The sequence below is a fragment of the Aulonocara stuartgranti genome (assembly GCF_965226115.1).
Source record: "Aulonocara stuartgranti genome assembly, chromosome: 20".
Taxonomy (NCBI): Eukaryota; Metazoa; Chordata; class Actinopteri; order Cichliformes; family Cichlidae; genus Aulonocara; species Aulonocara stuartgranti.
This window is the reverse complement of record NC_138956.1, coordinates 29982021-29994487: the sequence shown is the minus strand read 5'-3', so window position 1 is coordinate 29994487 and position 12467 is coordinate 29982021. Positions and strand designations below refer to the sequence as shown.

At 38.3% G+C, this 12467-nt stretch overlaps 1 protein-coding gene across 1 annotated transcript in view; it reads right to left on the bottom strand.

The window, feature by feature from the left end:
- Positions 1–12467, bottom strand: part of LOC309698016 (uncharacterized protein) — a gene marked incomplete at its 3' end in the record, with an annotated part of 67580 nt that overhangs the window by 12085 nt on the left and 43028 nt on the right. Inside the window, exons 63-77 of the mRNA XM_082520290.1 lie at positions 10870–10914; positions 10643–10781; positions 10430–10533; positions 8537–8581; positions 8310–8448; positions 8097–8200; positions 6489–6533; positions 6262–6400; positions 6049–6152; positions 4168–4212; positions 3941–4079; positions 3728–3831; positions 1835–1879; positions 1608–1746; positions 1395–1498 (exon numbers count right to left, since the gene is read on the bottom strand). Of these exons, the coding sequence (XP_082376416.1) occupies positions 1395–1498; positions 1608–1746; positions 1835–1879; positions 3728–3831; positions 3941–4079; positions 4168–4212; positions 6049–6152; positions 6262–6400; positions 6489–6533; positions 8097–8200; positions 8310–8448; positions 8537–8581; positions 10430–10533; positions 10643–10781; positions 10870–10914 (1440 nt within the window). The remainder of the gene's footprint in view (positions 1–1394; positions 1499–1607; positions 1747–1834; positions 1880–3727; positions 3832–3940; positions 4080–4167; positions 4213–6048; positions 6153–6261; positions 6401–6488; positions 6534–8096; positions 8201–8309; positions 8449–8536; positions 8582–10429; positions 10534–10642; positions 10782–10869; positions 10915–12467) is intronic.

Sequence of the window (12467 nt, the reverse complement as noted above, 5' to 3'; positions counted from 1 at the left end):
CTGCGAATGCTCCACATTATATTGATGTTTGTTTGTTTTTTAAAGAAAACGAGAATAAAAAGAGGATGTTCTGTAAAATGTCATGATTCAGTGGCTAAATGTCCATTATTAAGCCTCAGTCACAGAGGTTTGACTAGCGACAGAAAAGGCGATCAGTTGATCATTGATCAGTTTCACGTTTGAAGTAGCAGCAGGAGAGGGAGGGAGAGAGAAGAGGCACTCGCTCCTTATATCGGTTGTTAAGCTTAACGCGGGAATGCTTTACAAACATTCAGAGATGAACTTACACACTTGCTTTACTTCTCTCTGGGATCACTTCCTCGGAGATGAAATGCTGGTTTGGTAGCGAGGCTACAAATACACACAGCCGCTCTATCACGTGAGCACACTGCTCCGACGTGCTACGGTTATGAGCCGAGTTACGCCGTGTCGCAAGTTTTGTGAGGTGCTTTTCTGATATTTAATGGATCGGATTACATTTTTTATTTCTCTCCGATATCCAGTAATTTATGTCAGCATTGGACCGATACCGATACGTAATATCGGATACCGATACGTAATATCGGATCGGTCCATCTCTACTTTAAAGTAAACTTTTCTTTAATATCTTGAAGTTCAAGTTTTGCTGCCTTCCTCTCTGCTTTTTGTCCACACTCTTATAACCTTCCCTTACTCTGTTCTCCATTAATTTCTCCATTCAAGTCCATTTTCAGTATTTATTTTCATGTTTCAATGTCTCCTTGATTTAGTACTGGTTGCTCATTGCCTTTTTTAGTTATGTCTTTATTTGGGTTTTGATATGCTACTGTTTGGTTGTCCTCAGCTGTGTTAATTACATGCACCCATGTCTTGTTGCTCAGGGGTGTCTATTTCCCACTTAACCCATTTTTCTGTCCAATGCCATATTTTATTGCCATTTCTTTTGCATTTCCACATTTTTTTGTTTTTTCTTTGTTCTTCTTTAAACTTTTAAAGTTCAAATAAAGTTTAGTTTGATTTTGCAGCAAAATCTTGGTATACAAAGGGTAACTTAGCCCGAAGTTCAACTTTAGCTTCTCAACACAATACACTGACATTTTGAACAAGATGTATTAGCTGCGAATTCTCCAAAATCTCTTTGTAAAAAAGTATAAGAAAGAATCTGTCCTATTGGTTATCGTGATGTGAATGTCCATTATAAAGCCTCAGACACAGAGGTTTGACCCCACTCAGTGAAATCAACAAGGATGGTCCCTGAGACTGATTTGGACGCTAGCAGAATTATTTTGGAGTTGTATGTGCATTACTGTTTAAGGCACTTACACTGGGTGTGTTGACCCTGGGTGATGTCCAAAACCTGCAGGACACCGGCCCTTGAGGTTTGGAGCTAGACACCCCTGGTTTAAGGTACTTACACTGACAAGTATAATCCACCTCCAGGTACTTGTAGGTGCCAAAACAGGGGTCTCCAAATACAGAGTTGCTCGCTGAGATAGTACAGCTGTTTTTCCCATTACAGCTTTGAATGCAGATAGAAAGTGAGTCAGCAAAGGGTTTAACACACTGCACATTGTGTAGCCTGGTAAAAGAAGAAAAAGTAAAACTAAACAAAGACAGTCAATCTGTACCTTTTAGCTACAACACTGGTGCTCGTCTGACTTGAGCACTGGACATCTTGGAGCTGAGAGGCCGGACGTCCAGCAGAGCATGTGGTTTTGTCACGGCGTCCATAATTAGCTCCGTGGATGACTAAAACCTGTCCTTTTTCTGAGGAAGAGATCATAGCATTAAACAATAACCATGTTTACATTTCAATAAATGAAATTCAACAAAGTTACAAAAAAGAAAACCTCACCACACTGAAGGTTTGCCTCAGATCCTTCACATGTTGCACTCGGGACTGAGAGAAAAACACAAAACACATTAGAAAGTGTAATAATTCATGTGCAGACTGATTATTAGTTCATGATTTAATTCGCAACTTGAACTCTTTTGCAACCTTTTCCTTCTGTTTCATCTTTTCTGCATCCTGCAATCTGTCTTTGAATAATATATATGAAACGTAGTATGATTTTATTATTTTTGTTTTCCTCTGTCCATTTTAATTTTTACTGTCATCTTATGTTTTGCATCTCACATGTTCCCCTGTTTCCTTTTTGTTCATTTTTTACCTTTTTAAAATTAATTTCAGTTTTATTTAAATATTGCCAAATCAGCAGTCACTTCAAGGCATTTCATACCCTTAAAGACCCTACAAAAATAAAGAGAAAACTAGTTTATTTTGGAGAACCTCCTTAAAAACAAAGGTGTATTTAGGCCAACACAATAAACAGATGTTTCGGATTAAGTCCTAGCTGCGAATGCTCCACATTATATTGATGTTTGTTCGTTTTTTAAAGAAAACGAGAATAAAAAGAGGATGTTCTGTAAAATGTCATGATTCAGTGGCTAAATGTCCATTATTAAGCCTCAGTCACAGAGGTTTGACTAGCGACAGAAAAGGCAATCAGCTGATCATTGATCAGTTTCACGATTGAAGTAGCAACAGGAGAGGGAGGGAGAGAGAAGAGGCACTCGCTCCTTATATCGGTTGTTAAGCTTAACGTGGGAATGCTTTACAAACATTCAGAGATGAACTTACACACTTGCTTTACTTCTCTCTGGGATCACTTCCTCGGAGATGAAATGCTGGTTTGGTAGCGAGGCTCCAAATACACACAGCCGCTCTATCACGTGAGCACACTGCTCCGACGTGCTACGGTTATGAGCCGAGTTACGCCGTGTCGCAAGTTTTGTGAGGTGCTTTTTTGATATTTAATGGATCGGATTACATTTTTTATTTCTCTCCGATATCCAGTAATTTACGTCAGCATCGGACCGATACCGATACGTAATATCGGATACCGATACGTAATATCGGATCGGTCCATCTCTACTTTAAAGTAAACTTTTCTTTAATATCTTGAAGTTCAAGTTTTGCTGCCTTCCTCTCTGCTTTTTGTCCACACTCTTATAACCTTCCCTTACTCTGTTCTCCATTAATTTCTCCATTCAAGTCCATTTTCAGTATTTATTTTCATGTTTCAATGTCTCCTTGATTTAGTACTGGTTGCTCATTGCCTTTTTTAGTTATGTCTTTATTTGGGTTTTGATATGCTACTGTTTGGTTGTCCTCAGCTGTGTTAATTACATGCACCCATGTCTTGTTGCTCAGGGGTGTCTAATTCCCACTTAACCCATTTTTCTGTCCAATGCCATATTTTATTGCCATTTCTTTTGCATTTCCACATTTTTTTGTTTTTTCTTTGTTCTTCTTTAAACTTTTAAAGTTCAAATAAAGTTTAGTTTGATTTTGCAGCAAAATCTTGGTATACAAAGGGTAACTTAGCCCGAAGTTCAACTTCAGCTTCTCAACACAATACACTGACATTTTGAACAAGAAGTACTAGCTGCGAATTCTCCAAAATCTCTTTGTAAAAAAGTGTAAGAAAGAATCTGTCCTATTGGTTATCGTGATGTGAATGTCCATTATAAAGCCTCAGACACAGAGGTTTGACCCCACTCAGTGAAATCAACGAGGATGGTCCCTGAGACTGATTTGGACGCTAGCAGAATTATTTTGGAGTTGTATGTGCATTACTGTTTAAGGCACTTACACTGGGTGTGTTGACCCTGGGTGATGTCCAAAACCTGCAGGACACCGGCCCTTGAGGTTTGGAGCTAGACACCCCTGGTTTAAGGTACTTACACTGACAAGTATAATCCACCTCCAGGTACTTGTAGGTGCCAACACAGGGGTCTCCAAATACAGAGTTGCTCGCTGAGATAGTACAGCTGTTTTTCCCATTACAGCTTTGAATGCAGATAGAAAGTGAGTCAGCAAAGGGTTTAACACACTGCACATTGTGTAGCCTGGTAAAAGAAGAAAAAGTAAAACTAAACAAAGACAGTCAATCTGTACCTTTTAGCTACAACACTGGTGCTCGTCTGACTTGAGCACTGGACAACTTGGAGCTGAGAGGCCGGACGTCCAGCAGAGCATGTGGTTTTGTCACGGCGTCCATAATTAGCTCCGTGGATGACTAAAACCTGTCCTTTTTCTGAGGAAGAGATCATAGCATTAAACAATAACCATGTTTACATTTCAATAAATGAAATTCAACAAAGTTACAAAAAAGAAAACCTCACCACACTGAAGGTTTGCCTCAGATCCTTCACATGTTGCACTCGGGACTGAGAGAAAAACACAAAACACATTAGAAAGTGTCATAATTCATGTGCAGACTGATTATTAGTTCATGATTTAATTCGCAACTTGAACTCTTTTGCAACCTTTTCCTTCTGTTTCATCTTTTCTGCATCCTGCAATCTGTCTTTGAATAATATATATGAAACGTAGTATGATTTTATTATTTTTGTTTTCCTCTGTCCATTTTAATTTTTACTGTCATCTTATGTTTTGCATCTCACATGTTCCCCTGTTTCCTTTTTGTTCATTTTTTACCTTTTTAAAATTAATTTCAGTTTTATTTAAATATTGCCAAATCAGCAGTCACTTCAAGGCATTTCATACCCTTAAAGACCCTACAAAAATAAAGAGAAAACTAGTTTATTTTGGAGAACCTCCTTAAAAACAAAGGTGTATTTAGGCCAACACAATAAACAGATGTTTCGGATTAAGTCCTAGCTGCGAATGCTCCACATTATATTGATGTTTGTTCGTTTTTTAAAGAAAACGAGAATAAAAAGAGGATGTTCTGTAAAATGTCATGATTCAGTGGCTAAATGTCCATTATTAAGCCTCAGTCACAGAGGTTTGACTAGCGACAGAAAAGGCGATCAGCTGATCATTGATCAGTTTCACGATTGAAGTAGCAACAGGAGAGGGAGGGAGAGAGAAGAGGCACTCGCTCCTTATATCGGTTGTTAAGCTTAACGTGGGAATGCTTTACAAACATTCAGAGATGAACTTACACACTTGCTTTACTTCTCTCTGGGATCACTTCCTCGGAGATGAAATGCTGGTTTGGTAGCGAGGCTCCAAATACACACAGCCGCTCTATCACGTGAGCACACTGCTCCGACGTGCTACGGTTATGAGCCGAGTTACGCCGTGTCGCAAGTTTTGTGAGGTGCTTTTTTGATATTTAATGGATCGGATTACATTTTTTATTTCTCTCCGATATCCAGTAATTTACGTCAGCATCGGACCGATACCGATACGTAATATCGGATCGGTCCATCTCTACTTTAAAGTAAACTTTTCTTTAATATCTTGAAGTTCAAGTTTTGCTGCCTTCCTCTCTGCTTTTTGTCCACACTCTTATAACCTTCCCTTACTCTGTTCTCCATTAATTTCTCCATTCAAGTCCATTTTCAGTATTTATTTTCATGTTTCAATGTCTCCTTGATTTAGTACTGGTTGCTCATTGCCTTTTTTAGTTATGTCTTTATTTGGGTTTTGATATGCTACTGTTTGGTTGTCCTCAGCTGTGTTAATTACATGCACCCATGTCTTGTTGCTCAGGGGTGTCTAATTCCCACTTAACCCATTTTTCTGTCCAATGCCATATTTTATTGCCATTTCTTTTGCATTTCCACATTTTTTTGTTTTTTCTTTGTTCTTCTTTAAACTTTTAAAGTTCAAATAAAGTTTAGTTTGATTTTGCAGCAAAATCTTGGTATACAAAGGGTAACTTAGCCCGAAGTTCAACTTCAGCTTCTCAACACAATACACTGACATTTTGAACAAGAAGTACTAGCTGCGAATTCTCCAAAATCTCTTTGTAAAAAAGTAAAATAGTATAAGAAAGAATCTGTCCTATTGGTTATCGTGATGTGAATGTCCATTATAAAGCCTCAGACACAGAGGTTTGACCCCACTCAGTGAAATCAACGAGGATGGTCCCTGAGACTGATTTGGACGCTAGCAGAATTATTTTGGAGTTGTATGTGCATTACTGTTTAAGGCACTTACACTGGGTGTGTTGACCCTGGGTGATGTCCAAAACCTGCAGGACACCGGCCCTTGAGGTTTGGAGCTAGACACCCCTGGTTTAAGGTACTTACACTGACAAGTATAATCCACCTCCAGGTACTTGTAGGTGCCAAAACAGGGGTCTCCAAATACAGAGTTGCTCGCTGAGATAGTACAGCTGTTTTTCCCATTACAGCTTTGAATGCAGATAGAAAGTGAGTCAGCAAAGGGTTTAACACACTGCACATTGTGTAGCCTGGTAAAAGAAGAAAAAGTAAAACTAAACAAAGACAGTCAATCTGTACCTTTTAGCTACAACACTGGTGCTCGTCTGACTTGAGCACTGGACATCTTGGAGCTGAGAGGCCGGACGTCCAGCAGAGCATGTGGTTTTGTCACGACGTCCATAATTAGCTCCGTGGATGACTAAAACCTGTCCTTTTTCTGAGGAAGAGATCATAGCATTAAACAATAACCATGTTTACATTTCAATAAATGAAATTCAACAAAGTTACAAAAAAGAAAACCTCACCACACTGAAGGTTTGCCTCAGATCCTTCACATGTTGCACTCGGGACTGAGAGAAAAACACATTAGAAAGTGTCATAATTCATGTGCAGACTGATTATTAGTTCATGATTTAATTCGCAACTTGAACTCTTTTGCAACCTTTTCCTTCTGTTTCATCTTTTCTGCATCCTGCAATCTGTCTTTGAATAATATATATGAAACGTAGTATGATTTTATTATTTTTGTTTTCCTCTGTCCATTTTAATTTTTACTGTCATCTTATGTTTTGCATCTCACATGTTCCCCTGTTTCCTTTTTGTTCATTTTTTACCTTTTTAAAATTAATTTCAGTTTTATTTAAATATTGCCAAATCAGCAGTCACTTCAAGGCATTTCATACCCTTAAAGACCCTACAAAAATAAAGAGAAAACTAGTTTATTTTGGAGAACCTCCTTAAAAACAAAGGTGTATTTAGGCCAACACAATAAACAGATGTTTCGGATTAAGTCCTAGCTGCGAATGCTCCACATTATATTGATGTTTGTTCGTTTTTTAAAGAAAACGAGAATAAAAAGAGGATGTTCTGTAAAATGTCATGATTCAGTGGCTAAATGTCCATTATTAAGCCTCAGTCACAGAGGTTTGACTAGCGACAGAAAAGGCGATCAGCTGATCATTGATCAGTTTCACGATTGAAGTAGCAACAGGAGAGGGAGGGAGAGAGAAGAGGCACTCGCTCCTTATATCGGTTGTTAAGCTTAACGTGGGAATGCTTTACAAACATTCAGAGATGATTGGTCCATCTCTACTTTAAAGTAAACTTTTCTTTAATATCTTGAAGTTCAAGTTTTGCTGCCTTCCTCTCTGCTTTTTGTCCACACTCTTATAACCTTCCCTTACTCTGTTCTCCATTAATTTCTCCATTCAAGTCCATTTTCAGTATTTATTTTCATGTTTCAATGTCTCCTTGATTTAGTACTGGTTGCTCATTGCCTTTTTTAGTTATGTCTTTATTTGGGTTTTGATATGCTACTGTTTGGTTGTCCTCAGCTGTGTTAATTACATGCACCCATGTCTTGTTGCTCAGGGGTGTCTAATTCCCACTTAACCCATTTTTCTGTCCAATGCCATATTTTATTGCCATTTCTTTTGCATTTCCACATTTTTTTGTTTTTTCTTTGTTCTTCTTTAAACTTTTAAAGTTCAAATAAAGTTTAGTTTGATTTTGCAGCAAAATCTTGGTATACAAAGGGTAACTTAGCCCGAAGTTCAACTTCAGCTTCTCAACACAATACACTGACATTTTGAACAAGAAGTACTAGCTGCGAATTCTCCAAAATCTCTTTGTAAAAAAGTAAAATAGTATAAGAAAGAATCTGTCCTATTGGTTATCGTGATGTGAATGTCCATTATAAAGCCTCAGACACAGAGGTTTGACCCCACTCAGTGAAATCAACGAGGATGGTCCCTGAGACTGATTTGGACGCTAGCAGAATTATTTTGGAGTTGTATGTGCATTACTGTTTAAGGCACTTACACTGGGTGTGTTGACCCTGGGTGATGTCCAAAACCTGCAGGACACCGGCCCTTGAGGTTTGGAGCTAGACACCCCTGGTTTAAGGTACTTACACTGACAAGTATAATCCACCTCCAGGTACTTGTAGGTGCCAACACAGGGGTCTCCAAATACAGAGTTGCTCGCTGAGATAGTACAGCTGTTTTTCCCATTACAGCTTTGAATGCAGATAGAAAGTGAGTCAGCAAAGGGTTTAACACACTGCACATTGTGTAGCCTGGTAAAAGAAGAAAAAGTAAAACTAAACAAAGACAGTCAATCTGTACCTTTTAGCTACAACACTGGTGCTCGTCTGACTTGAGCACTGGACATCTTGGAGCTGAGAGGCCGGACGTCCAGCAGAGCATGTGGTTTTGTCACGGCGTCCATAATTAGCTCCGTGGATGACTAAAACCTGTCCTTTTTCTGAGGAAGAGATCATAGCATTAAACAATAACCATGTTTACATTTCAATAAATGAAATTCAACAAAGTTACAAAAAAGAAAACCTCACCACACTGAAGGTTTGCCTCAGATCCTTCACATGTTGCACTCGGGACTGAGAGAAAAACACAAAACACATTAGAAAGTGTCATAATTCATGTGCAGACTGATTATTAGTTCATGATTTAATTCGCAACTTGAACTCTTTTGCAACCTTTTCCTTCTGTTTCATCTTTTCTGCATCCTGCAATCTGTCTTTGAATAATATATATGAAACGTAGTATGATTTTATTATTTTTGTTTTCCTCTGTCCATTTTAATTTTTACTGTCATCTTATGTTTTGCATCTCACATGTTCCCCTGTTTCCTTTTTGTTCATTTTTTACCTTTTTAAAATTAATTTCAGTTTTATTTAAATATTGCCAAATCAGCAGTCACTTCAAGGCATTTCATACCCTTAAAGACCCTACAAAAATAAAGAGAAAACTAGTTTATTTTGGAGAACCTCCTTAAAAACAAAGGTGTATTTAGGCCAACACAATAAACAGATGTTTCGGATTAAGTCCTAGCTGCGAATGCTCCACATTATATTGATGTTTGTTCGTTTTTTAAAGAAAACGAGAATAAAAAGAGGATGTTCTGTAAAATGTCATGATTCAGTGGCTAAATGTCCATTATTAAGCCTCAGTCACAGAGGTTTGACTAGCGACAGAAAAGGCGATCAGCTGATCATTGATCAGTTTCACGATTGAAGTAGCAACAGGAGAGGGAGGGAGAGAGAAGAGGCACTCGCTCCTTATATCGGTTGTTAAGCTTAACGTGGGAATGCTTTACAAACATTCAGAGATGAACTTACACACTTGCTTTACTTCTCTCTGGGATCACTTCCTCGGAGATGAAATGCTGGTTTGGTAGCGAGGCTCCAAATACACACAGCCGCTCTATCACGTGAGCACACTGCTCCGACGTGCTACGGTTATGAGCCGAGTTACGCCGTGTCGCAAGTTTTGTGAGGTGCTTTTTTGATATTTAATGGATCGGATTACATTTTTTATTTCTCTCCGATATCCAGTAATTTACGTCAGCATCGGACCGATACCGATACGTAATATCGGATACCGATACGTAATATCGGATCGGTCCATCTCTACTTTAAAGTAAACTTTTCTTTAATATCTTGAAGTTCAAGTTTTGCTGCCTTCCTCTCTGCTTTTTGTCCACACTCTTATAACCTTCCCTTACTCTGTTCTCCATTAATTTCTCCATTCAAGTCCATTTTCAGTATTTATTTTCATGTTTCAATGTCTCCTTGATTTAGTACTGGTTGCTCATTGCCTTTTTTAGTTATGTCTTTATTTGGGTTTTGATATGCTACTGTTTGGTTGTCCTCAGCTGTGTTAATTACATGCACCCATGTCTTGTTGCTCAGGGGTGTCTAATTCCCACTTAACCCATTTTTCTGTCCAATGCCATATTTTATTGCCATTTCTTTTGCATTTCCACATTTTTTTGTTTTTTCTTTGTTCTTCTTTAAACTTTTAAAGTTCAAATAAAGTTTAGTTTGATTTTGCAGCAAAATCTTGGTATACAAAGGGTAACTTAGCCCGAAGTTCAACTTCAGCTTCTCAACACAATACACTGACATTTTGAACAAGAAGTACTAGCTGCGAATTCTCCAAAATCTCTTTGTAAAAAAGTGTAAGAAAGAATCTGTCCTATTGGTTATCGTGATGTGAATGTCCATTATAAAGCCTCAGACACAGAGGTTTGACCCCACTCAGTGAAATCAACGAGGATGGTCCCTGAGACTGATTTGGACGCTAGCAGAATTATTTTGGAGTTGTATGTGCATTACTGTTTAAGGCACTTACACTGGGTGTGTTGACCCTGGGTGATGTCCAAAACCTGCAGGACACCGGCCCTTGAGGTTTGGAGCTAGACACCCCTGGTTTAAGGTACTTACACTGACAAGTATAATCCACCTCCAGGTACTTGTAGGTGCCAACACAGGGGTCTCCAAATACAGAGTTGCTCGCTGAGATAGTACAGCTGTTTTTCCCATTACAGCTTTGAATGCAGATAGAAAGTGAGTCAGCAAAGGGTTTAACACACTGCACATTGTGTAGCCTGGTAAAAGAAGAAAAAGTAAAACTAAACAAAGACAGTCAATCTGTACCTTTTAGCTACAACACTGGTGCTCGTCTGACTTGAGCACTGGACAACTTGGAGCTGAGAGGCCGGACGTCCAGCAGAGCATGTGGTTTTGTCACGGCGTCCATAATTAGCTCCGTGGATGACTAAAACCTGTCCTTTTTCTGAGGAAGAGATCATAGCATTAAACAATAACCATGTTTACATTTCAATAAATGAAATTCAACAAAGTTACAAAAAAGAAAACCTCACCACACTGAAGGTTTGCCTCAGATCCTTCACATGTTGCACTCGGGACTGAGAGAAAAACACATTAGAAAGTGTCATAATTCATGTGCAGACTGATTATTAGTTCATGATTTAATTCGTAACTTGAACTCTTTTGCAACCTTTTCCTTCTGTTTCATCTTTTCTGCATCCTCCAATCTGTCTTTGAATAATATATATGAAACGTAGTATGATTTTATTATTTTTGTTTTCCTCTGTCCATTTTAATTTTTACTGTCATCTTATGTTTTGCATCTCACATGTTCCCCTGTTTCCTTTTTGTTCATTTTTTACCTTTTTAAAATTAATTTCAGTTTTATTTAAATATTGCCAAATCAGCAGTCACTTCAAGGCATTTCATACCCTTAAAGACCCTACAAAAATAAAGAGAAAACTAGTTTATTTTGGAGAACCTCCTTAAAAACAAAGGTGTATTTAGGCCAACACAATAAACAGATGTTTCGGATTAAGTCCTAGCTGCGAATGCTCCACATTATATTGATGTTTGTTCGTTTTTTAAAGAAAACGAGAATAAAAAGAGGATGTTCTGTAAAATGTCATGATTCAGTGGCTAAATGTCCATTATTAAGCCTCAGTCACAGAGGTTTGACTAGCGACAGAAAAGGCGATCAGCTGATCATTGATCAGTTTCACGATTGAAGTAGCAACAGGAGAGGGAGGGAGAGAGAAGAGGCACTCGCTCCTTATATCGGTTGTTAAGCTTAACGTGGGAATGCTTTACAAACATTCAGAGATGAACTTACACACTTGCTTTACTTCTCTCTGGGATCACTTCCTCGGAGATGAAATGCTGGTTTGGTAGCGAGGCTCCAAATACACACAGCCGCTCTATCACGTGAGCACACTGCTCCGACGTGCTACGGTTATGAGCCGAGTTACGCCGTGTCGCAAGTTTTGTGAGGTGCTTTTTTGATATTTAATGGATCGGATTACATTTTTTATTTCTCTCCGATATCCAGTAATTTACGTCAGCATCGGACCGATACCGATACGTAATATCGGATACCGATACGTAATATCGGATCGGTCCATCTCTACTTTAAAGTAAACTTTTCTTTAATATCTTGAAGTTCAAGTTTTGCTGCCTTCCTCTCTGCTTTTTGTCCACACTCTTATAACCTTCCCTTACTCTGTTCTCCATTAATTTCTCCATTCAAGTCCATTTTCAGTATTTATTTTCATGTTTCAATGTCTCCTTGATTTAGTACTGGTTGCTCATTGCCTTTTTTAGTTATGTCTTTATTTGGGTTTTGATATGCTACTGTTTGGTTGTCCTCAGCTGTGTTAATTACATGCACCCATGTCTTGTTGCTCAGGGGTGTCTAATTCCCACTTAACCCATTTTTCTGTCCAATGCCATATTTTATTGCCATTTCTTTTGCATTTCCACATTTTTTTGTTTTTTCTTTGTTCTTCTTTAAACTTTTAAAGTTCAAATAAAGTTTAGTTTGATTTTGCAGCAAAATCTTGGTATACAAAGGGTAACTTAGCCCGAAGTTCAACTTCAGCTTCTCAACACAATACACTGACATTTTGAACAAGAAGTACTAGCTGCGAATTCT